Consider the following 23,142-nt stretch of genomic DNA (forward strand, 5'->3'; position numbering starts at 1 on the left):
CTCTCGAGTCTATCCAAATCAGCTCCCTGGCAATGTTCCGAGTATTTCACCGTGATTCTTGACTTACAGTGAGGAGAGAAACATATAAATCCCTGATTGAATATGGTCTCCATGCCATTGCTTACTGTTCATTTAGTTTATTTAAGTAAAAAACATCTCTAAACGAATGTTCCACATTGCGCTATACCCCTAGATGATGCTTGACTCTCTAGGCTATAATTCCTATCCCAACCCCTCTCACAATCTTACTGCGACTGATCATCGGTCTCTTGTTCTGTTCTATCCTTCGGCCCCGCTCTACCTCATCCTTGATCCGATTGGAGCCGAGCTGAAGTACATTCCACCGACGTTCCCAAACTCACGATGATCAGCTTTGGAGCACTCGAAGTATAGATCAGAAACAAAGACGCAAATAAATAGACCCCCAATCCTAAATTATACCATGAACATGCCACAGACAAACAATCTCTCAATTCAAGATCTCACCCCATAACAATGCACTTCAACCTCCCCCTCGCATTCTTAGCACCTCTCGCCCTCGCCCTTACTCTCAGCCATAGGAGCTACGCCAATACCACTCCTTTATCAAACACCCACTCCTCCCTGCTATCAGAGCAACACATCGTCCTAACCGAGTTCTCGAGAGTTTTCTACACCGAAAAAAACGTCCCCCTCGCATTCAACACCTACGTATCCGAGTCCTACTTCCAACACAACCCGAACATCCTAGACGGGCGCGAAGCCGCCATCGACGCCCTATCCCCGCTCTTCGCAACCCCCGGCGCAGAATTCCAGATCATTAATCTGTTTGTGGGCGAGGGGTTTGGGCTGGTTCATGTGCGGGCGATCACGCCCGGACAGAACGACTCCAGCGTTATGGATTTGTATCGGTTCCGGGGAGTGGAGATTGTGGAGCATTGGGATGTTGGGCAGGTTGTTACTGAAGGGGTAAATCCGCATCCGTTCTTTTAGGTATAGGGAGGGGGAAAGGGGCATGGGGTGTATCGTTAAGAGGAGAGAGAAGATGTGGGAAGAGAGGGTTCGTTAATATGGAGACTCCGAGACTTCGGTTCTTTCGGTCAGCTCCGAACTCGGGTCGAATCAAATGGCCCGATGGCAAAAGGTCTACAGTGGACGTCAACTGTAAGTATCATCAGTGGGACTGAGATATATCGGCTGATCGAATATGGTCTGTCACTTAACATCCAGAGTGGACCCTGAAACCGAAGATACGTCCCAATAACCATCTTATATTACAACCAACATAGCATGTCCATCAAATTAAGTTCATCCATACCAATCAATCTATCTATATACAAACATACATACAACCGCAACCAATCTCAATTAAAACTTCCCGCCCACCGGGAAATTCCTCGAACTGAATCCCACCAACACCTCGTGCTCCCCCTCCGGCATCACCCAATTCTGCTGTCTCGAGCTCCAATAGCTCAGATCCTTGCGGGTAAGGGTCAACTCAACCGGACGGACCTCGCCGGGCTGCAGCTCGATCTTCGTGAAATTGCGGAGCACGCGGTCGGGGAAGTCGATGTGCTCCTGCTGCAGTTCCATTTGGATCTCGTCGCGCTGCTGGGCCGGCTCTTGGTTGGGGTCTTCGGATGCGTTGGGGTCAGAGGGCTCCTCTCCCTGGACAGGAACCAGGTCGCCTTCTTCGATGACGTCGTCGGGATAGCCGACGTAGACTTGGATGACGGTTTGACCGGGACGCTTGCCCGTGTTTTTCACCCGGACTTGGACCTTGGCGATTTCGTCGTACAGGGACGGATTGCCGCCGAGACCGCCGCCGGCCGGGGAGGGGGGATACGGGAGCCCGTAGCCGTCGGGGTAGTGGGTGTAGTTCTTCGGGAGGGTGCCGTCAAGGTCGGGGAGGTAGGGGTAGATGAATCGGGCGAGGGGGACAATGTTGTCAGGGAAGTAGAAGCTCTCGTTGGAGGGGATGGTGGTGTTGTATTCGGGAGGAGGAAGCAGGGCGACGGACGAGGCAGACGGAAGAGACGACTTGGGCTGCAGAACGTTGATGTTCAGGTCGGACATCTCGAAGCTCGTGTACGACAGACCAAACCCGAACTCGAACCGCGGTGTGATGTTGTAGCGGTCGAAATGCCGATGGTCGATGTAGAGCGAATCGGAAAAGTTCACCTGCGGGACGACGCCGTTCGGCTCGTACAGCACCTGCGCGCCGGGCCCGTAATCCTCCAGGCTCTTGCCAACCGTGTAAGGAAGTCGACCGCTGGCGTCGAGATCGCCGAACATGACATCGATCAGCGCACTACCGCTCTCCTGTCCGGGCAGGTGGGCGAAGAGCACGGCGTGCACACCCGGCAAGTCAATCCACGGCTCCACCACCACGGGGCCCACGGCGTGGATGACGACGACCGTGCGGCCGTTGCCATTGCCGCAGTTATTGGCGACCGTCTGGATGAGCGTGTCCCCGCCGCGCTGCAGGAACAGGTTCGGCCGGTCGCCGTGAATGCCACCATAAGACTTGTAGCCCTCGCCGGAGTTGGCGTTGGCAAACACCAGGCACAGGTCCTTGTCAGCTGCATCCGCCGGCATCACGGCATTCCGCAGGTACGAGGTGGTCTCCACGTGGTGATCCCAGGCGTCCTCGATGGCCTGCTGGGGAGCTACCAGGTAGGGGAATTCAACGGTACCGCTGCCCCAGCCCGTGGCCAGGGTCCCCGAGCTGCAGGCACGATCCTCACACACGTTGGGTCCCATGGCCGGCCCGGCATCGTCGCCAAAGATTCCGACCTTGTACCCCTCGACGGGGCTGCGCGAGAGCGGCAGGGTGTTGTCTTGGTTCTTCACGAGCACCGTTCCCTCGGCGCCGATCTTGCGGATGAGAATCATGTGCGCGTCCTCGCCCTCGCCCTGGACATCCACATAGCGATTGACGAAATCGTAATCCCGCGCGTTGTTCTGCTGCAGCCAGCCCACTTCGTCGTCCGTCCAGGAAGAGAAATTGGGGCCTCCGTCACCGTCCGGGCGCGGTAAGGGCCATGTGTCCTGGCCCAGATGATACCATGCGGCCACGATGCGCGTAACCATGTCGTTCAGACGCTCCATCGGAATCGAGATGTTGAGCACCGCTCGGGTCAGCTCGCTGCCCCAGAGAGATTTGCCATCCTCCCAGTGCAATCCGTCTCCGGGCATGCTCATATCCAAGCCTCCGAGGGCACTGTTGATGCCCGAGCGCTGGGCCAGCCAGTCGGACTGAACGAAGCCCTGGAAGCCTAATTCGTCCTTGAGGATGCCGTTCAACAGCTTGCTGTTCTCACACGAGTGGCTGTTGTTCACCATCTGGTACGCACACATGACACTGGCCACGTCGGCACGGATACTCTCCGCGAAGGGCCACACGAACACTTCATGCAGGGCACGATCTCCGATGTTGGACGACAAGGCGTGCGGGACGCCCCATTCGTGGGGCTGGCGGAAATGTTCCTGCTCGTTCATCACGTAGTGCTTGGCGGTCGCCATGACGCCGTTGCTCTGTATGCCACGGATGGTCTCCGCGGCGGCCACGCCCTGCAGCACGGGATCCGAGCCGAAAGACTCCCAATTCCGACCACCGGCAGGCATCATGCCCAGCGGGCCCATGGACGGACCAAGAAGAACATTGATACCCTTGCCTCGCGCCTCCTGGCCCAAAGCCACACCTCTCTTATGCATCAAATCTCGGTTCCAGGTGGCTCCGGTGGTCAAACCAGCCGGAAAGGCGGAGACGTGGTCGGAGTATCGGATTCCCATAGGGCCGTCTTGTAGACAGAGCGAAGGGAATTTGACACCGTGCGCCGCACCTATCGACACAATATCATCAGTAAAATCCACGCGATCCTCCGCAAAGAACGTACCTGTGTTTCCCACGCAGAGGCCCATCTTCCAGCCCGTCCCCGTCGTAATGTTGATTTTCTCCACCAGGGTCATCCTCTCTACCAGCAGCTGAGCTTTCCGGTAATCCTCTGCCCATTCTTCGTAGACGCCACCTCGCGGCGTCGGGAAATAAGATTCCGACGGGAAATACGACTAAAACATCACAGTACCGTTAGCTCAGTAGACCCTCAACAGCTACAAGTTCACACGCACATAATCTGGCCTGTCCTCTCCCTTGGACCAGGCAAAGCTCAGGAAGCCCCACACCAGCAACGCCAGCGCAATGATGACGCCGACCAGCGTCCGCCACCAAAACTTGGAGTAGTAGACCGCGCGCCAACCCTGCTGGCGACTGCGCCGCCGACCATGCAGGAACCGCCCCTTATTCAACGGGTGGCCGTACCCGTCCGTGTCCTCGCCATCACTAAGCTCATACTGCCGGCTGGCGGATAGCAATTCCTGTTCCGCCTCGGTAATCGAACCTAGGTAGGCTTCGACGTCTGTGGAATTGCGCGCGGCGTAGGCGGTCGCATCTTTGCCGGAGCGGGAGGAATGGGTCGAGCGGTCGAGGCGACGCAATTTCACGTCAGAGTTGTCCTCGGCGTCGGACGGGTCGGAGAGAGGAAGCGAATCGTCATCGTCGGAGTAGCGACCATCCTGAACGGGGGCGTAGCGCTGAGAGGACGAGCCCTGGTTGTTGTCCCGGAAGAGGGCAGGAGGCATGGTGTGGGATTAAACCAGGGAGGGCATGGAGGGAGGGAGAAGGTGAGGAGGAAGGTGAACTGCGAGATCGAAGACCGGCAAATTAAAAAAGGAGACGCCGTCTATGCCAGAGCAACCAAAAGAGCTGAAGTGTCCATAGGGCCAAAGACCAACGGAAAGAGTAATGATTGTTGATGCTGGAGTTGAAACGTGCCGGCGGCCAATCAGCGCGGTGGCGGGCGGGCGATTACGCGGACGCTCGTCTTGGGTGGAGTGGCTGCGATTTGAGGTTGATTGTGCCGGAGCGAGGGCGATGGCGAGGACAATTCATGGTGACGGCAAGGGAGCAACGCAGGAGTCAAGAAGAGCGAGGGAGAGAGGGAGAGAGAAAGACTGGAAGAAGAAAGAATGTCGACGTCGAAAGAATCGCGGCAGGAATTCGAACCCTAATGTCGTTGCCTTAGGCCATGTCACGTCACTTCTTGCCAATCACCCCCTTACTTGGAGACGTACACTTGGAGCAACAGGATTCTGCATCATATTATTCAAGGTACTCTGTCTGTCCGACTACCCACTACGCTTCTACAGGTTCACAGTACCACGCGCTCCTCGATCTCGCGATGTCGCTCCGTCTGGCCTCGGAATGAGCGCCGCCCGCGCAGAACCCAGTCGCCCACGATGATGATCGCCACCACGCCATACACCGCAGATACGTAGTTCATATCTGACACCGAGGTTAGCTGCGACTGCGCGAACGAGACGGGACTCTTACCTCCAGCCGATACCGGATACACCGAGGGAAATGAATAGATCACCAGGCAAAACAGAGTCCACAGCAGGACCACAATATTGCAGGCCAGGCCGATCTTGCCAAGCCAAAACGGCCCATGCGGGACGTTATCGCGTCCGCGCCAGAGGAGACAGACGATGGGCACGACGTACGAGGCATACAGCAGCACGATGCACGCCGTCACCATGCTGTTGAACGCGGTCGACGACCCCAAATACAGAAGCCCCAGCAGGCCCACAATGAAGCAGCTGACGCTGTGCGCATTCAGAGGCACGTCCAAGGTCGGATGCACCTTCGACAGGAACTTGGCCACCGGCAGTCCGCGATCGCGCGCGAAAGACCAACACAGCCGGGACTGCCAGGTATGGCTGGCGATTTGGCATCCGATACCCGTGGCGAGAATCAGAGACTCGAGGACAATGGCGCCCGCCTTGTTCTGCAGCGCTTGGTAGAAGAGGGCCAGGATGGGAACGGCCGTCGGAGTGTCCAAGATCTGGTCGAGGTCGCGCAGGCTAAAGAACATGGATATGCAGTAAAACCACGAGGTGACGAATCCGATCAGCACGGTGCAGAGGATGGCAACAGGGATGCTGCGTTCGGGACGTGTCACTTCCTCCGCCAGATGGGTAGCCGAGTCGAGACACGCAAATACCCAGTTAGGATTGATCAATCCCACCAGGAAGGCGATGCCGTCCGACGGCCAGCCTGTCGAATTGACGAAATGGGCAAATACAAATCTGGCCGACGCGTGCGTTGGGGCTGTGGCGGGCACCGTGATCAGGATGACGGCGAACGATATCAGGGAGATATACAGGGTGGTTGTGGCCACTGTCGGGAGCACTTTGCCCACGCAGTTGAACAGGAAGGCGAAAAAGTTGATCACTTCGTACGCTACCACCGTATGCCACGGGTGAAGCTCACTACGGATGCTTCATTAGAGCGCACCATTGCAGCCATGAGAAGAACCTACAAATCCGGATGGGTCAGCTTCCACATGCCCACGCCTGCCGACCCCAGGCTTAATGCCACGCTGGCGCTGGTGAAGATTGCTCCGGCCCACCCCAGCCATCCGGTGAGATACGAGGCAAAGGAGGCGTACTTCTTCGGAGCCAGTTCGCTGGCCCAGAAGTATTGACCGCCGGCGTTGGGCATGGCCGATGCCAACTCGGATAGAGTGACGCCGACGCATGTCGATATAAAGGCGACCCATGGGATGCCGTAGATGCTCAGCACCGTTCCGCCAGAATTGATCCCGGTGATCAGCGACGCGGAGATGCCGAACCACGAGTTGGCCAGCGAGAAGGCCACGCCTAGGAGGGAGAGGACCGAGAAGTTGCGGTGCATATCCTGGGAGTAGCCCATCTCTGCGAGCTTTCTGGCATCGGCGTCAAGATTCGAGACTCCGACATCGTCTCCGGGGGGGCGTCGCGGCTTGTCGGACATCACGGGTTGTAGAGAGGTCGTGGTCTCTACCAGAGCATTAAGGCAGAGGAGTCTGCGGGATGTAAGAAGGACGAACCTGCGGGGTTGGATTATTCGATTACTGGACCACGCGAGAGCAAGGCTTGTCCGAGGGATGGTCGCACGGCCACTGAAGTCATCCGCTCGAGTGATGCGGCGAGAACGGCCGATGCGACGTCGGGGGGTTTAAGGTTCCTCTGGAAGTCTACATCTTAGTCCTACGCCGTCTGATCGGGTTAATGGAATTTTGATTGATTGATCGATCGATTGAATTTTACAAAGTTCCCGACGAGGTACTTCGATCACATATCCATGCCATCCACTGTCGCAGCCACAGCCGCCTACTGCTCCTCTGGACTGAAGCATTTCCGGGTAACAGACGGGGTTGTACCCAGGAACATCCTTGATCGCCCGCAGGTCATAATTCGGCTGCGCACTAGAATTTATAGAGCATCGTACCCCAGTCTTTGTCAGGTATCCCCCATCTATGAGTTTCATTGCTACTCCCCTCTTTGGCCTCCCAGGTGTCGTCACCCGCGTCATTCGTCACATAGCGCAGGCTCTTCGTGTCGTGGACAGATATGACTCGGGTCATATTTTGATCACTGTCAGTGACCAGTTCCTCAGGCACGCAGACCGGTCCCACGGTGAATGCCGGCTCAGAACGCAGTCCCCATCTTTTCCCTATGATCCAATTTGCGTAGGGAGCCAGTCTTTCGCCGCACAGGACATAAGAGTGCCTATACACCGGTAGGAAGTACATCCCGTGCGCCTTTATGAATGGTGGTTCGCCGCACGGCATACGTGCGACCCTGATATCGCCACGTTTGTCGAAGTCTCCCGGGTAGCGTTCTTTTCTGACGTCGCTGTCCATCAGCTTCAGGGCCAGGTATACCCAGCAGTCGGAGAGCAGCACGTTCTTCGGTGGCCAGCGCCCCTCCTTAATCGGGTCCCACAGCTCATAAACATATTTCATCTTCGCATAATCATAGACGTTATACTGGAAAGGCAATTTCTCGCCTTCCCCGTCGTCTTCCTTCCAGGCGGTGCGGGCCATTTTCTCCCCTTAACTCCGCTCGTACCTCATAAGGGCGTCTTTGCGAAATCCTTTGAATTCTCTTTCCTACTTCTTAGTATTGTCTAGTGGGTTGGTTCGTTCCACTTGGACTCATTTCTTTTTGGTTCGTTTCATTTTGGCTTGGACACAATAGATCCATGGATCATGGAGTCTTGGATCTGACTGCGTGGCAGATGGGCAGTTGCCTACCAGCGGTCTACCAGATCAGGTAACCGAAGGAATTTCCATCAAGATCGCTCTTGCCTCACTTATCGATATCCCTCATTCAATCTCTTCACTTTAATGAACAACAAAGAATCGATTTCCTACTCATCCGCCCATACACCTACGTGGAAATAACGCTTTCTTGTTACTGTCAACCATGGTTCTACCTCGTTAAGAAACAAAAAAAAAAAAAAGCTCTATTTCAAGTCGCTTCATACTATTAGGCTCTCGTAACTAGCACCTTGATGATAACAGGGTCAGATTCCGTCACCAGGTAAGAATAATATATATTCAGTCTGATAGCTACCAAATACAGACGACCACAACCACAGCTCTTATCATTGCACTATCCCAGTATCATATAGTTTATTATGACCCCCTCAATTTTACAAGTTCCAATATAACATCAATTGTCTGAGTATAATTGGTGTTGATTCGCCGTGAAGAAGCTGCCCAACAGTGCAGATCCCAACCATAAACAGACTAGCACCGAAAACACAGTCTGTAATTTTCAACTAATTTCCCACGGAATTACCTGCTCCGTAAAAAACACAACCTGAATATCTGTCAATCCAGTCTATTCTCTAAACATCTATGCTGTCTATCTCGAGACCACTGGGCACAAGAACGTGACAAAGGTATCAATCAGATTCAACGACATGAATCTATCAAGACTCAATCAACAAAAACAAACATGCTAAACTGCTTCAGAAACAAATTACAGGTCTTATCCACCAGTCAATCACTTCTTCAATCCAAGCAAGTTGATGCTCTTGGGTCGCTCGATGGGAAGTCCCAAGGCGCGATCCCAGATGAGTTGCACCAGTGGCCCGAGGGCACGGCTGACGCCGAAGGTGACGGTGTAGTAGAGCGGCTGCTGGAAGCCGTAATGGTAGAACAGAACTCCCGACGCGGCGTCGACGTTAGGGTGAGGGTTCTTGGTCTGCGATTGCGTTAGTCAAGGGTTGCAAGGGGCAGGACAGCGGGGGCAAAAAGGTAAACATACCTTGCCATGCTCGGTCAAAACTCCCGGGGCGATTTCCGAGTTCTTCTTCACCAATTGGAAGACCGGGTTGGCCAGCACGTCCGGACGAGTGGCGGCGAAGTCCATCAGAGCCTGGAACCGTGGATCCGGCTTGCGGAGAACGCCATGGCCGTACCCCGGAACCACGCGGCCGGACTTCAACGTGTCCCAGAGGTAGGTGCGCACATCCTCGTCCGTGAACTTGGTGCCGATCTTATCCTGCATGGCGAGGATCCATCGCAGGACTTCCTGCGCGGCGAGACCGTGCAGAGGTCCGGCAAGACCCAGCAGCCCAGCGCTGTAGCTGAGGTACGGATCGCTGAGGGCGCTGCCGACGAGGTGGGTGGCGTGGGCGGAGACATTGCCACCCTCGTGGTCGCCGTGCAAGGCCAGGTACAGGCGCAGCAGGTCGTGGAAGTCCTTGTTCTGCGCGCCACCCTTGCCCAGCAGCTCGGCGAAGTTGTGTGACCAATCCTGGGCGGAGTCCAGGGCCTGGGGGCCGACAGCGTCAATTTCGTCCGGACGAAAGACGAGCGCTGCGACACGGGGGATCTTGGCGAGAAGCGAGATGCTGTCGTCGAAGGTGGGTTCCCAGTACTCGGCCTTGTTCAGGCCCTTCTCGTAGGCCTGGGCGAACTGGGACTCGGTGTTGAGGGCAGCGACCGCAATGGACAGCTGGGTCATGGGGTGCATGGAGCGGGGGAAGGACTTGATCAGGTCGAGGATGTGCTGGGGGAGATGGGACTTCTCGGCCAATTCACGAGAGAAGGCGCGGACCTGGCCGGTTGAAGGGACCTGTCCGGTCAGAAGCAGCCAGAACATGGCCTCAGGCAGCATCTCTGTGCCGGTGGTTCCCTTGGGAAGTTCCTTCTGACAGTCCTTGATGGTCTTGCCGTGGAAGCGAATGCCCTCGTCCGGGTCGAGCACGGAGCCCTCCCAGAGCATGGACTTGAGACCACGCATGCCACCGATGACATTGCCAACCTTGACCTCCCCGATGACATGGTCACTCTGTTGTTTCACCTGTTGGAAGAGTTCGCGTTTGGCGGGGATGACCGACTTCAGGGCGGTTTTGAGGTCGGGCTCTGCCGTTGCATAGGATCTGCGAGAGGTGTGGACTGCCAATTGGCGGGAAGACTGAGAACGATTGCCATTAGTGTCTGCATTAGGGCGGGAATGAAGCGATTGGGGCGTCTCTACTAACCTGGGCCAGCTTAGAAGCATGGCGAGTGGCTCGCATTGACATGGCCATTGTGTGTTTGGTGTTAAGTGAAAGAGAGGAGGAATGCGGGGAGAATGAGCAAGGAGTGGGATGTTGAGAGAATATAAGGAGAAGCGAGGACGAGGAACGAGGCGAGAAAGTCAGAAATAAAGGATGCGACCAGGGGGATATCCGACAGGACAGGCACTCGTTCCCTTAAGCCGGCTGGCCTCGGACAGTCACGACGCCTGGCCGAGGTTGGGCGGTTGCATGCGGAGATCAGCGTTATGTAAGGTGGTTCGGTGGATGACTGCGGTGTGAAGGAGCAGGGGTGCGAGAGCCGGTGTACATAGGCGGTATAGTATGAGTTAGTAGTCTGGCAGATCATATAAATAATGTTCATTCCTCTTTTGTATTCTCATATTCTATTGAGACCACGAGTGCCTGTGATTGCCTGAGATATCTGGCTGCTGGCGGTGATAACGGTCGGCGTCACATGGTCGGTGCTCCCGTCACCGGCAAATATGCTACGCTCGGGACCTGGGCAGAGAGATACCAGTGAGATATTGCGTGTGGTTTACAACGGGTTAATGAGGATGTACTCTATTCCTTTCCTCCGGACACCCGAGTGACATGACTCTGGTCCTAATCATAATTCTACGCATGGCATTGTCATGTTAAGATGATAATATGATCCTATACTACTTCCTCCGTGGGCCCGCGGATGGCGGATCCCGTGCGGGGTAATCCCAATACGGCCTAGTCGCTTCCCGGGGTCTGTCTGCCTCAGGCACTCAGGTATCCACTTGGCACCAATCGCCGCGCCACACACAGCCTGGGCCCGGCACCAGCCACAGCGCCGCCGGGCGTCAGCCACATCCAATGGCCGGCCCCCATGCGAAAGCGGTGAGTGCTGATTGGCTTGTCGCACGGGGCCCACGCCTCAGGCAGAGATTTTCGCCCAAAAAAAAATAATCAGCCCCGCCGGTCAACTTTTTTCTTGAGATTGTTCTCAGGGAGTCTTTTCCTTTCCTCTCTTTCTCTTCCCTTTGTCATCTCCACTCCTCTTTTCTTTTCGTTTCCTGTTCTTCAGTTGTATACCCTGTTTCTTGTTTGCATTCTAGACGGCTGATCCGTGTGCGGAGGCCCCCGGTTTTCTTTTGGTCACAAAAAGTTTTTGGGATTTTTGGTTCTTTTTTCTCTTATCGCTTCTTTCTTGTCCGTCAGCTTTTTCGACGGCCCCGCCATCGCCGTTGGAGCGAAGGATTTGTGTGTCTGGATAGAACACAACGCACACAGTTACGACCATCTACGCAGATTCTATCGACTGCCTTATATACCGAAGAATGCCGCATTCTGAAACCCCCGCGATGCCGACCGCCGTCTCCAAGACCCCTTCGTCCGTCCCACCGACCACCGAGGAAGTGCACTCGCTCCTCAACACTATCTTCACGGCCGACACTTCCCAGCAGTCTCTCGACGCCTCCTATGCCTTGACGAACCTCCTCATCCAGAGCGTTGGATGCCGCGCGTTCTCGACCTACAACATCTTGCCCGACATCAAGAAGGCCGCCACCGATAAGAAAAATGGCGCCAAACGGGAGAGTTCCATGCTGATCCTGGGCGCTCTGCTGGAGCGCTTCCCTCGCGAGCACCCTCTCAGTGAAGTTGTCTTCCTTCTCCAGGATGGCGGTGTCTTGCACCTGGCCCTCGATGCCCTGGCCGATAAGGGCGCCATCGTGCGCGAGTCCGCTCAGTATGCCATCGACGCCTTGTTCTCGTGTCTCAAGCCCGAGGCCATGGTCAACGCCCTCCTGCCGGCCCTCTCCGCCTACCTGAGCAAGGGTACCGGAAAGTGGCAGGGTTTTGTCGGCGCTTACTCCCTGATTGAGAAGATGGCCGTTAAGGCTCAGATCGGCACCGGAAGCTACGATGAGGAGCTCGAGAAGGATCTGCTGCGCGAGGCCATGGGCAAGACTCTCAAGGATCTGATTCCCTTGGTCGAGGGTGGCATGCACGACCTGAAGAACGAGGTGGCCAAGCAGTCGATCAAGGCTATGAACGCCCTGACGACTCTCCTGTCCAACGACGACGTCGCCCCCCGCATTCCCCTGCTCATCAAGACTATGGAGCAGCCTTCGGAGCAGACCCTGCAGGCAGCCATCCACGCCCTGTCTCAGACCACCTTCGTGGCCGTCGTCACCTCTCCCGTTCTCGCTCTGCTCACTCCCCTGCTTGAGCGTTCCCTGAACGCCCCCACTACCCCCCAGGAAACCCTGCGCCGGACTGTGGTGGTCGTCGAGAACTTGACCAAACTTGTGCACGACCCCGCTGAGGCGCGTACCTTCCTGCCCAAGCTGAAGCCTGGTGTGCAGGGTGTTAAGGATCGCGCTTCTCTTCCCGAGGTCCGTGAGCTTGCGACGCGTGCCCTGAGCGTCATCGAAAGCGCCATGGGTGACAGTGACGTCGCCGCCGGTGCCGTCGTCAAGATCACTCCCGAGGAGGTCCTCGCCGTCTTGAACGCCCAGATCGAGGCCAACGGTGGTCTGGCTCTTCCTGAGCAGCGCACTTTGTTCGAACTCGGCAAGAACTATGTCGCCGAGATGGTGCGGGAGGACGTCAACGTTCGTATGCACGACCGCATTCCCGCTTGCATTGCCCCCTACTTGCGTGGACTGCTCCACGAGGGTAAGGAGGACGCCGTCGCCTCGGCTGTGCAGATGCACTACGTCGAAGAGGATCACCGCAAGTTCGGTAAGCCCGAGCCCGATGACCCCAACGAGGTTGAGATTGTCAACGCCAACTTCTCCCTCGCCTACGGTGGTATGCTTTTGCTGTCCCACACCAACCTTCGTCTCTTGAAGGGTCACCGGTACGGCCTTTGCGGTCGCAACGGTTGCGGCAAGTCTACTCTGATGCGCAGTATTGCCAACGACAAGCTGGAGGGCTTCCCTCCTCAGGATGTCGTGCGCACTTGCTTCGTTGAGCACAACCAGGGAGAAGATGCCGACCTTACCATCGCCGAATACGTGTCCAAGGACCCCGCCATTGCCGCCACCGGCAAGGAGCACATCAGCAGCGTCCTGCTCGAGTTCGGCTTCACCGATGGCCCCGAAGGTCGCCAGTCCCAGCCCGTCGGATCCCTGTCTGGTGGTTGGAAGATGAAGCTGGCGCTGGCCCGTGCCATGTTGATGAAGGCCGACGTTCTCCTGCTGGACGAACCTACTAACCACCTGGATGTCGCCAACGTCAAGTGGTTGCAGGAATACCTGAAGAAGCACACCGACATCACCAGTTTGATCGTCAGTCACGACTCCGGCTTCCTGGACGAGGTGTGCACGGACATCTACCACTACGAGAGCAAGAAGCTGGTCAACTACAAGGGTAACTTGGCCGACTTCGTCAAGGTCAAGCCCGAGGCCAAGAGCTACTACACCCTGTCCGCCTCTCAGGTTTCCTTCAAGTTCCCCCCTCCCGGTATTCTGGCCGGTATCAAGTCCAACACCCGTTCGATTCTCCGTATGACGAACTGCTCGTACAGCTACCCCAACGCCAAGAAGCCTTCTTTGACCGATGCCTCGCTTTCCCTCACTCTGTCCTCCCGTGTCGCCATCATCGGAGGCAACGGTGCCGGTAAATCGACCTTCATCAAGATGCTTACCGGCGAAACCATCCCCCAGACCGGAAAGGTTGAGAAGCACCCCAACCTGCGTATGGGATACATCAAGCAGCACGCCTTGGAGCACGTGGAAATGCATTTGGAGAAGACTCCCAGTCAGTACCTGCAGTGGCGTTACGCCAACGGTGATGACCGTGAGGTGTTCCTGAAGCAGACCCGTATCCTGAGCGACGAGGACAAGGCCCAGCTCGAGAAGCCCGTTGACCTGGGTGATGGCCGTGGTGCCCGCCGTATCGAGGCGCTGATCGGTCGTCAGAAGTGGAAGAAGTCCTTCCAGTACGAAGTGAAGTGGGTTGGCCTCCTGCCCAAGCACAACACCATGATCTCCCGCGAGACCCTGAACGAGCTCGGTTTCTTCAAGATGGTCCAGGAGTTCGACGACCACGAAGCCTCGCGTGAGGGTCTTGGTTTCCGTGTCCTGGAGCCCAAGGAGATCTCCAAGCACTTCGAAGACATTGGCTTGGACCCCGAGATTGCCAACCACAACCAGATCTCCGGTCTGTCTGGTGGTCAGAAGGTCAAGGTCGTGCTTGCCGGTGCCATGTGGAACAACCCCCACTTGCTTGTGCTGGACGAGCCTACTAACTTCTTGGACCGTGACTCCCTGGGTGGTCTGGCTGTGGCTATCCGTGACTTCAAGGGTGGTGTGGTTATGATTTCTCACAACGAGGAGTTCGTCGGTGCCCTCTGCCCCGAGCAGCTGCACATTGCCGACGGTCGCATCGTCTCTCGGACCAACAACGCCGTGTCCCTGGACCGATTCGAGGACAGCGCCACCAACTCTCCTGTGGCCGGCAGCACCGCCGCCAACTCAACGACGACCAGCGCTGCCGCTTCCGCCGTCAACTCCGGTGCCGAGGACCAGGGCGAGCTGAAGTTCAAGGCCAAGAAGAAGAAGAAGATGACCCGTGCCCAGATGAAGGAGCGTGAAGTCCGCCGTCGTCTGCGTCACATTGAATGGTATGTTCCTACATTGCTACTCTCAATCTTATCTATGATACTGATATTTGACTTAGGTTGAACTCGCCCAAGGGCACCCCCAAGCCTGAGGACACCGATGACGAGGCGTAATTATTTCTTTTTCGTTCTATTATGACCAACTGTATGATGCCATTGATTGATTTTCGGACTTGGCTTTTTCTGTTTTTGTCTCGGATTATGTTCGGGGGTATATAGAGGTGTCCGGTTTGCTTTCTGCATAATGGTTTTAGGTAGATTTAGAATTCAGCACTTGCTTGGGCTACTTGCTATAGTGAATGCTTGTAGTATTTCAATTGATTCACCTGCACATATGCATTCATCGTTTACCTAAGATATCCATTCATGTAAAAATTCACCAGTGTAGGAATTAGGGAATCAGATCCTGGAATTTCCTATATAATCCCCTTCTCCCCCTCTGCTGATTCCTTCTCCTTCAACAACCCTCCCCTCTCCTTTCGATCCCTCGTTTGGACCCTGATTGGGGTAGCAAACTATATACATACTTTCCCGTATGATCAGCCTGGCTGTCTCCGTTTGTCAACCAGTATGATAATATGGAGGGAGTACTTCCATCATCAGTCCTCCATAAATGGACTGCCCGTGCCATTTTCTTCGCACCCAGACGGTCGTTCTTGTCTACTCTTTCTCAAAGTCCTGAACTGACTCTGACCATCGGCCTTTGGCAACCTGGGTATAGCTAAACCTGATGAGCGTTCATTAGGCTCATGTTTTTACCTCTTGCTTGTCTCCTCTCTGGGTTTATCTATTGCGTTGATTCTGCCAAACCCCACCTCTCAAATCTATTATACCCTCGCTGATGCTTCTTTTTCCTGGCGTGTCCTATCGCTACTGGAAGATCAGATCTGGAAAGTCGATTGTGGCTTCATACCTTCTGTCTGCCGATAAATATATCGTCCCTTCCAATCTCAACCAATCACAGATCACGAAGTCTGCTGGAAATGAAATACATACAAGGCGCCAGGCACTGAATAAAAATTCGCTGGTTTTAACGATTTCTCTCCCATCCTACAAAGCTAGGCGAAAAATGGATTAACCGTGCACGCAGAGTGCGGCGATTTCTGCACCAGCAAGATGTCAACGATATATTTGTTTGATTGATTGATTTGGCTTGTCTGGCTTGGATGATAACTACATCATCTCGTGGAACTTCGCAATGCCAGAACAACAAGTTGATATCATATACTCCCTCTGATGATGTCCGGTAATGTGAAACACCGTGCTGTCCGCACATGTGTCCCAGGCCTAAGGTCTTAGAGCAGGGCAGGGCTTTAAGTTATCTCAGAAATAGCCGAACATACCGTGGCAAGGGTTTATGTGGCAGGGCGCTTGAGCACGGTATCTAAAAGCAAAGCAACGGCTGATATGCTGCTATCCAGAAGAAGCGCAACTCGAAGAAACTCCATTAACCGAGAAGCGACGGCGTTTGTTGATTTCACGAAGCATTTCCAAAATTCCTACATTCGCCGGCAAGTCCAAAGATCTAACATTCGTCGGAGAAATCCTCTGTGACAGCAAGACTTAAAGGTGAAGCCACTTCTGTGTCGCCGAAGACGCCGACGGGCCGTCAGGAATAATGCTAGTCATTTACCAAGATCTGGAAGCAAAGCATAGCCACTGAGTTATGGCAAACTGGTCAATGGAAATCTCTACACAATCACAGCGACCCCCTTTTTCAACCGCAATGCATTGAAAATTAAAGCCATGGTGGGCAGTCCACTTTGACAGGCAGAATATCAGCAGTGATGCCATTCGCCATACAGTTTCACGTCCACAGGCCATCATATATGAAATTCCTGCACAATTATAGATTACTTCCACGCTCGCAAACAGCAATCCGAGGATGCAGCTTCAGGCGATAATATGATCGCTTGTGATATGGTCCAGCATCCCTAATTTTCAAAGGCTGCGGCATCACCGGAACTATCATTGTGTGCTTACATCGTGGGGAATATTTAACTGGGTCGGGCCTATATCATCCATTCTACATTGCATCGGCTAGTCAAAGCTCTCACCGACTTGATCGACCGATATAGCTTACATCAATCTATCAAAAGGTCGAAAAAGCAAACAAGAGGATGATGTTGTTATCAAATTTGAGGAAGAAGCTTGTCCAGAAAAGTCAACAGCACCAAACTTGGGTGGAGAAAGACCAAGCATATAGTCGGGTGTCAGGCTCAAGAGTTACCCAGTTGACTATCTATGAATCTACAAAAGCGGGTCAATCATTGAAGACCATCACCTGCCAGCGGAATTTCGAGTTTGCAGCAGCACTGAAGGAGATACATGTTTTGGTAACCAGCGCTCCGTTCTCCATAACCCAGAATATGTTATAAAGAGCGAAAGGATTCCGAGAAAATGGCCACCGAAATGTCAGCAATTTGCTTACCGTGATATAATCACATGAATGCTCTCAAAAATGTTCAGCTTCTGGTTGGGTGTGAGCGTCGATATGTTGGACAACAGAGAATCGTTGTTTCGAAGTTGATTAACCTCGATGATCGCTTGCGAAACGCCCCGGATCCGATTCTGCTCTTCGCCTAAGGATCCGAAAGATGTCCTCCTGATCTCCGGGAAAGACGCAAAAATCGTGATGGGATACCAGGGATAGTCAGAACACGCGGTATCAGACCCAGAGAGCGGTATATGAGGTCGTTTCGCAAGCGGCCAAAGCCCCGCAAAACGCGCTCCAGAAGTTGCTCTCAATTGCGACATTCGATAAGAAATCCAAATATACCGAGAAAGTCTTCGGTATTTCTGCGTACTGTTTTATAGTGCCGATCATAAATGCAAACTTGCTAGGGGTCAGGAACAGGTTCTCGATGACCAGGCAGGAGCCATTGATGTTAGTGATTTGGAAGTCCTCTCGGATTCTGAATCAGACTCAGTCAATGAATTCGACCTCGTGAATACTCCTTCTGTACACAACAGCAAGTGCACAAACATTGATATCCAGGTCAGGGGGTCCTATCCGTACAGGGAATTGCGCCCCCTGAGGAATACTAAGCGGTATGGAGCAGCATAGAAGGTATTTGCACAACCAACCAGAAGCATATCTTCAAAATGCTTGACGAAGAAAACTTTCGGGTGGCATTCAAGACTTTACAGCGGTCGCTACACGCGCATATGCCTTCTTTAAACTTCTGATCCACGGCGAAGACTGTCTGACGACCCCGAGTACCTCACCAGATTCGCCGTGAGTGGAAAACGATACACTTCAAAGTATTTGCGGACGCTGCAATGCAGCAAATTGAGACAGGATCTGGGAATACGTGACCCAGTATCAGGATGCAAATATCCACGGCTGTCCCTGGGATTGGTGGAAAACTGTGCAACGACTCTGATGGATGAGTTTAGGAGGCCATGGCTTGTCGACATACCTTACGAACAGCAAGGCCTGTCTTGAGTCAGCGGAACGAGGAAACTCCCTCCATAGACGACGTTGGAGTGTCGAGGCTTCGCTCACGGACCGATATAGGAGAGTGCCGGTGCCAGCCATCAGCTATAACACCTTTGTTGTGGTCCTCCTGACGCAACGTGGTTTCCTTGCCGTTGATTCCTTCTAGATTGATCGCAAAGTCGAGCTGAAACCTGCCTCATGGCGTCCGGAGTGATTCTAAACCTACTATTAGGTTAACTGTCTCAACCAGAAAGACCTACAGATGCAACAACCTCAACTTCTTGATCTTAATACCGTCTGCAAATTGTCCCGACTTAGAAAAATCCACCAAAGACGGGGGACTTTGCTACCCGCTCTGAGAGTTGCTTACTTGCATAAAAAACCAGCATAGACACTCTCCAGGTTCATCTTTTATACCATTTAACGCACAAAGATACGGAATACGATGGATGTGCTTCCTATTTGACAGTACTCTAGCATCCGCCAGCAGACCGAAATCAAAATCACAGACTTTAAGGAGTACAGGACCAACCTCACAAGGACTGTCATCTCAGTCACAACAGAAGGTGATGAGAAATCTCCCAATAAATGGTCTACCCCCGTGTCGTGTCTATTATCTAGGCTAGAGAAATCTGGATGATGAGGTTCAACAACCTGCACCAGTCATCTGATTTCGACAGTCGAGCCCTACAAATTTACATCGAAAGCTAGATGCACTAACTCCACGCACTGCCCTTTCTTAGAACTGGTTACGGGCCGGTGATAGAATGCCTTTTGTCGAATCTGAAGACTTGGTGGACGTGGCACAATATTGAGATCCCACAAATGGATGCCATAATATCCTACCATGATATATGGACAACTTCACCATGGCATGTCAATTACTGCAGGCATCGGGATACCTCCTGCTTCGGACTAGGATCCTGCATTCGGATTTGCTGTTACCCATCCACCAGAAATGAGCCTCAGTTCCCCCAGTCACATCGAGGCGAAATACTTGTGTTATATCTAATGGGTCACTGTTAGATATTTTACTATGAACATCAATCACATCTTATGGGAGGCAGAGACGAATTCGTCCATCAATACTCGTCCATATGACATACCCGCGTTAAACAGAGTCACGGATCCTGCCAACACTGTCATCAACATTCGGAGTTTTGCATACCCTCGCTCTGGAGATTGCTGAATAAAATAAGGTCCACGTTTACATTACCCGCAAGGGAAACTCGCTCGGTAGTATAGAAGTCGCAGGAGAAAGCGTGGTTCTGCCCAAACGGTCTAGTCCAGACGCAAGTTTGTCGATAGGGACATACCCTTCCAGCTAGTGTCTACTCAGACGATATGACTGTTTCAATTCCCTCAACTCAACAATATATCTCGAAATAAATGGTTGTGTACAGAATATGGATGGGCAGGGGAGATATAGACCTTTTGACAAGGCAACGAGGCGCACTGTCCTGGGCGCCTCGACGTTGCCTCGGACACTCCCGCTGAGCGCTTACAGTTGGTGCCAATGCCACTGTTCAGGAGCCCCAAAAATATGTGACGAGAGAGCAAAGCCCTGAGATTACATCAAATCCTGGGATTGTGCATGAAGAAGGCCGATTGCCAGATGTGCACCGGAGCCGCCAGATCAGCAGCGGACCGATGAAGTTCGGCGGCCCTCTATCCTCCAGGATAACCTAATGCAGGACGACACTGTGATAGAGCTTCTGTCGATAAAGGTATTAATGGATGCCCATGCCAAAGCCACAGTTCAGCCGGCTTAAACATCGGACCGCCATATAAAGAAAATACAGCTTAGGCTCGGCTACCGAGTGCTGCAGCTGGCGGGCCTAAAGGATAAACGTCCTTAAACAACGCCCGCGCCGTGTGAGACCTTTTACGGACTTATAGAAGCAGTACGAGGTTAACCTATATCTCGACGGCAAAACCATACAATCCTTCCGTGAGCACAACCGGGCTTTTAACCGGTGCTGGCCGTGTATCACCCGGCTGTATACCCTCTGAATAGTGACCAGCATAAAACGTCGTTCTTCAGCCATCTATACAAGAATGGCCTATTAGAGGTCACACCAACCAAACAGCATCAAATAATTCAACAGATAGGCAAGCTAGACTCCAGCATCTAGTACCAGACCGAGCTGATCACCAGCCCCGTGGCCGAGAGTCGCGAACCGCACCTCGGCAGACAAATACGCGAGTTGGACGCCAGTGCCTTTCGAGCCAAAGCACATGAAATGTTTTCGATGTATAGAGGTAAATAACGAAAGGGTTGCCCCCCAGCTCCCGCGCCAGAATCAGGCCAATATGCGCGTTGGTATTCGACTCGTGCAGAGAGCATTTGGAGAAATTCTCCGACACACTGAAATTGAATGTTTTACTCGCACAAGGACAGAGGAAAGGACAGCAGATGCTTTAGACGAACAAGAGAGCAACGCATGCTCATTATTGAGTTCCCTCAATCCACTGCCGATCAAAGTCATGGCTTCGAATGAGCCAGTGAGACGGAAGGAACGAAGGGATGTTCTGTCTGGCAGCACGAGGGTCTCCGCTAAAGTGACAGGATGAAACAGCGAGGGGGTCGATTAATACAACATTATCGGTACATGATGAGCGTACCTAGCCCCTGAAGGCACTGAGAGTGATGACGAAATGGAGTAATTAATTCCCACGCCGGTAGAAGTGAGGGGGCGCGTCTCCGAACACCTACAAAGGCTGTGAGGATCATACCGGGCAAGCCTGTAGATGATACTATTCATCATCTTCGTATTCTTCACCCATTCAACTAGGACATGGCTCAAGCTATTCTCCATCCACAGCCGTCAACAACCAGAAACCCAGGGAGGACTCTGATGAGAGCAAAGACGATGAATAGGATAGCAGTAGAAGCGCATGAATAAAAACCAGCTGAACAGCCAGTACCACATACGCCGGATCATTGAGGGTGGACAAGGCAAGCAACTACCAGAGCCAAAGGATGTCCATCAAGTGTGGCACAAGGCGGGGAATGCTGCGTATACTCGCAAGCTGGTCGTGAACAGACAATGCCTATCTTTTTGTCGAAGTAGGGGGGCCAATGCACTGATTCAACACCCAGCTGGCATCGTCACTCCACCAGAGTACTGAGAAAAGACCACGAACTTGCCCAAGCACTGAGCTAGCTCTTCGAATACTTCCAGAATATCAAAAAAGCCGTGGACTCTCATAGATCATGAGATATTCACAGCTATTCGAAGAGGGGCGCTAATAAGTTGACTTTTGACACGATACAGTCAAGCCAACGATACAAATTCAGCAATGGCAATTTGTTGCATATTCAGACTCAGCATGCAACTGAAAGTCATTGAAACAATCAATCCGGCTGGCTTAGCAATAGTCGGACCCAAGTTACAAGGCTCAGAGATGCATTCAAGCTCACCACCCTTAGGTTGCGCGGGTGCCCAGGCCTTTTCTTAGGAAATTTCGAACTAAAAACAGATTTCCCCAAATATATCATGGACTCACAGTGGTAAAGGGCCTATCTTACCCTTCCCATAGGCATGCATCCCGACGTGCCGGCCTTGTCCTCTGGCGTGGCCTTTCTGCGGAGGAAAAGTACACTCTTGACGATAGCACCTTGATCGCCTCCAATAGCTTGCCTCCCCGCCTGGGTACGTTGGATTCGCGTGGCCTGCTTTTCCGGGCTATTTGCACGACGTTCCTAAATTGCTGGAGCCGCTGAACCTACAGTGCCACAAACACCGAGCCGCTTATCTCTCCGCGACTCGCTGACTATTCATTACCGATCCAGAGGCTAGAGCCCTGCATGCTCCAGTGAGCGACGAGGAAAAGTCCTGGCTGATGCAATAGGACTAGGAAAGACATATGAGGCAATCCAAAGTGCCGTGCACCCGGTCCAAAGTTTACCAAGGACTAGTTCGGGAATCGCTTATACCTGGACCCGACCCAATAGCATTGCTACCATATCCTCGGTCAAATCCATAATAGCCACCACACGATAGTCTACAAAACAAAGCCTTCGCCCCATCTTAGGGCTCTAGTTGGCACCCACACGGCCGTCGGGCATGTATGCACCCGCGCAGCGCTGGCGTGCAGTGTTTTTATACCAATCTGTGGCATCGGATTTAGCAGCGCCCGACGCTGGTGATAGCTCAGGAAGAGCCTCCCACCACACCAGAGCGGCTCCGATGTCTATTGAATCGAGTGATGGGAGGTATTCTGTTGAGATAGCGGGAGGAGGGAGGAGAAAAGAAAACAACGGATGACAAGGCATGACGCGAGCCTGGTAGATTTGATTTCCTGCTATTAATGACGACAAACCTGCCAACCAAAATGATGACGGATTCGACGAATGTCACAACCATATCGACAACCTGTCAATTTCCCAGCATCCGCTGAACACCCAGTCTTCTCCACGGTCTGCCGTCTGATACTTTAGATCGGATTGGCGCCAAAATGGGTTTTGCGTGGCATACCGCGCTCGGGGGTCTACGTGAGGAAGGAGCAACAATGCGCGAGATCGCATGATGCAGACGGACTTTCTATGAAGCGTGCTAGCAAAATGACAGAACAGCGTTTGTTGGACAGAGGATTCCGGTTGGAAGATGGACCAGGGGAGTCTATGTTGCAACCAGCATTCAGGCGTGGCTGATTGTGTGAAGGCAAAGTGCTAGAAATAATATCCCGGAAAACGTCTTCATG

The 23,142-nt window shown here is 53.3% G+C and overlaps 5 protein-coding genes across 5 annotated transcripts; 2 read left to right on the plus strand and 3 right to left on the minus strand.

Moving 5' to 3' along the window:
- Positions 1-495: 495 nt before the first annotated feature.
- On the plus strand, positions 496-972 carry P170DRAFT_475651 (nuclear transport factor 2 family protein; the record flags this gene model as incomplete). Its single annotated transcript, XM_024853281.1, has 1 exon — positions 496-972. One exon carries the CDS (start codon positions 496-498, stop codon positions 970-972), a length of 477 nt encoding a protein of 158 aa, XP_024704656.1.
- Positions 973-1,205: 233 nt separating this feature from the next.
- P170DRAFT_456004 (beta-glucosidase) lies at positions 1,206-4,988 on the minus strand. Its single transcript, XM_024851587.1, has 3 exons — positions 4,111-4,988; positions 3,879-4,050; positions 1,206-3,824 (listed from the first exon to the last, which is right to left on the minus strand). Exons 1-3 carry the CDS (start codon positions 4,618-4,620, stop codon positions 1,348-1,350), a joined length of 3,159 nt encoding a protein of 1,052 aa, XP_024704657.1. The 5' UTR covers positions 4,621-4,988; the 3' UTR covers positions 1,206-1,347.
- A 201-nt stretch (positions 4,989-5,189) lies between these two features.
- Positions 5,190-6,832, minus strand: P170DRAFT_358514 (choline transport protein; the record flags this gene model as incomplete). Its single annotated transcript, XM_024844299.1, has 3 exons — positions 5,190-5,323; positions 5,372-6,309; positions 6,360-6,832. The coding sequence occupies 3 exons, from the start codon at positions 6,830-6,832 to the stop codon at positions 5,190-5,192; spliced, it is 1,545 nt and encodes a 514-aa protein (XP_024704658.1).
- Positions 6,833-8,703: 1,871 nt separating this feature from the next.
- mcsA (putative citrate synthase Cit1) lies at positions 8,704-10,543 on the minus strand. The gene is made up of 3 exons (XM_024849256.1): positions 10,361-10,543; positions 9,139-10,293; positions 8,704-9,075 (listed from the first exon to the last, which is right to left on the minus strand). The coding sequence occupies exons 1-3, from the start codon at positions 10,406-10,408 to the stop codon at positions 8,875-8,877; spliced, it is 1,404 nt and encodes a 467-aa protein (XP_024704659.1). The 5' UTR covers positions 10,409-10,543; the 3' UTR covers positions 8,704-8,874.
- Positions 10,544-11,373: 830 nt separating this feature from the next.
- On the plus strand, positions 11,374-15,320 carry P170DRAFT_436941 (putative mRNA-nucleus export ATPase (Elf1)). Its single transcript, XM_024849257.1, has 2 exons — positions 11,374-14,996; positions 15,053-15,320. The coding sequence occupies exons 1-2, from the start codon at positions 11,704-11,706 to the stop codon at positions 15,105-15,107; spliced, it is 3,348 nt and encodes a 1,115-aa protein (XP_024704660.1). The 5' UTR covers positions 11,374-11,703; the 3' UTR covers positions 15,108-15,320.
- Positions 15,321-23,142: the final 7,822 nt, after the last annotated feature.

The sequence above is a fragment of the Aspergillus steynii genome (genome assembly GCF_002849105.1).
Source record: "Aspergillus steynii IBT 23096 chromosome Unknown P170scaffold_4, whole genome shotgun sequence".
Classification (NCBI taxonomy): domain Eukaryota; kingdom Fungi; phylum Ascomycota; class Eurotiomycetes; order Eurotiales; family Aspergillaceae; genus Aspergillus; species Aspergillus steynii.

Bases quoted from the DNA above. Each gene is read 5' to 3' on its own strand.
- mcsA (XM_024849256.1), bottom strand. From the start codon at position 10,408: ATGGCCATGTCAATGCGAGCCACTCGCCATGCTTCTAAGCTGGCCCAG. The intron at 10,294-10,360 runs GTTAGTAGAGAC...AATCGTTCTCAG, and splicing joins ATGCTTCTAAGCTGGCCCAG to TCTTCCCGCCAATTGGCAGT. The intron at 9,076-9,138 runs GTATGTTTACCT...ACGCAATCGCAG, and splicing joins TTTTGACCGAGCATGGCAAG to ACCAAGAACCCTCACCCTAA.
- P170DRAFT_456004 (XM_024851587.1), bottom strand. From the start codon at position 4,620: ATGCCTCCTGCCCTCTTCCGGGACAACAACCAGGGCTCGTCCTCTCAG. The intron at 4,051-4,110 runs GTGCGTGTGAAC...GTGATGTTTTAG, and splicing joins GAGAGGACAGGCCAGATTAT to TCGTATTTCCCGTCGGAATC. The intron at 3,825-3,878 runs GTACGTTCTTTG...TTGTGTCGATAG, and splicing joins CCTCTGCGTGGGAAACACAG to GTGCGGCGCACGGTGTCAAA.
- P170DRAFT_436941 (XM_024849257.1), top strand. From the start codon at position 11,704: ATGCCGCATTCTGAAACCCCCGCGATGCCGACCGCCGTCTCCAAGACC. The intron at 14,997-15,052 runs GTATGTTCCTAC...TATTTGACTTAG, and splicing joins CGTCTGCGTCACATTGAATG to GTTGAACTCGCCCAAGGGCA.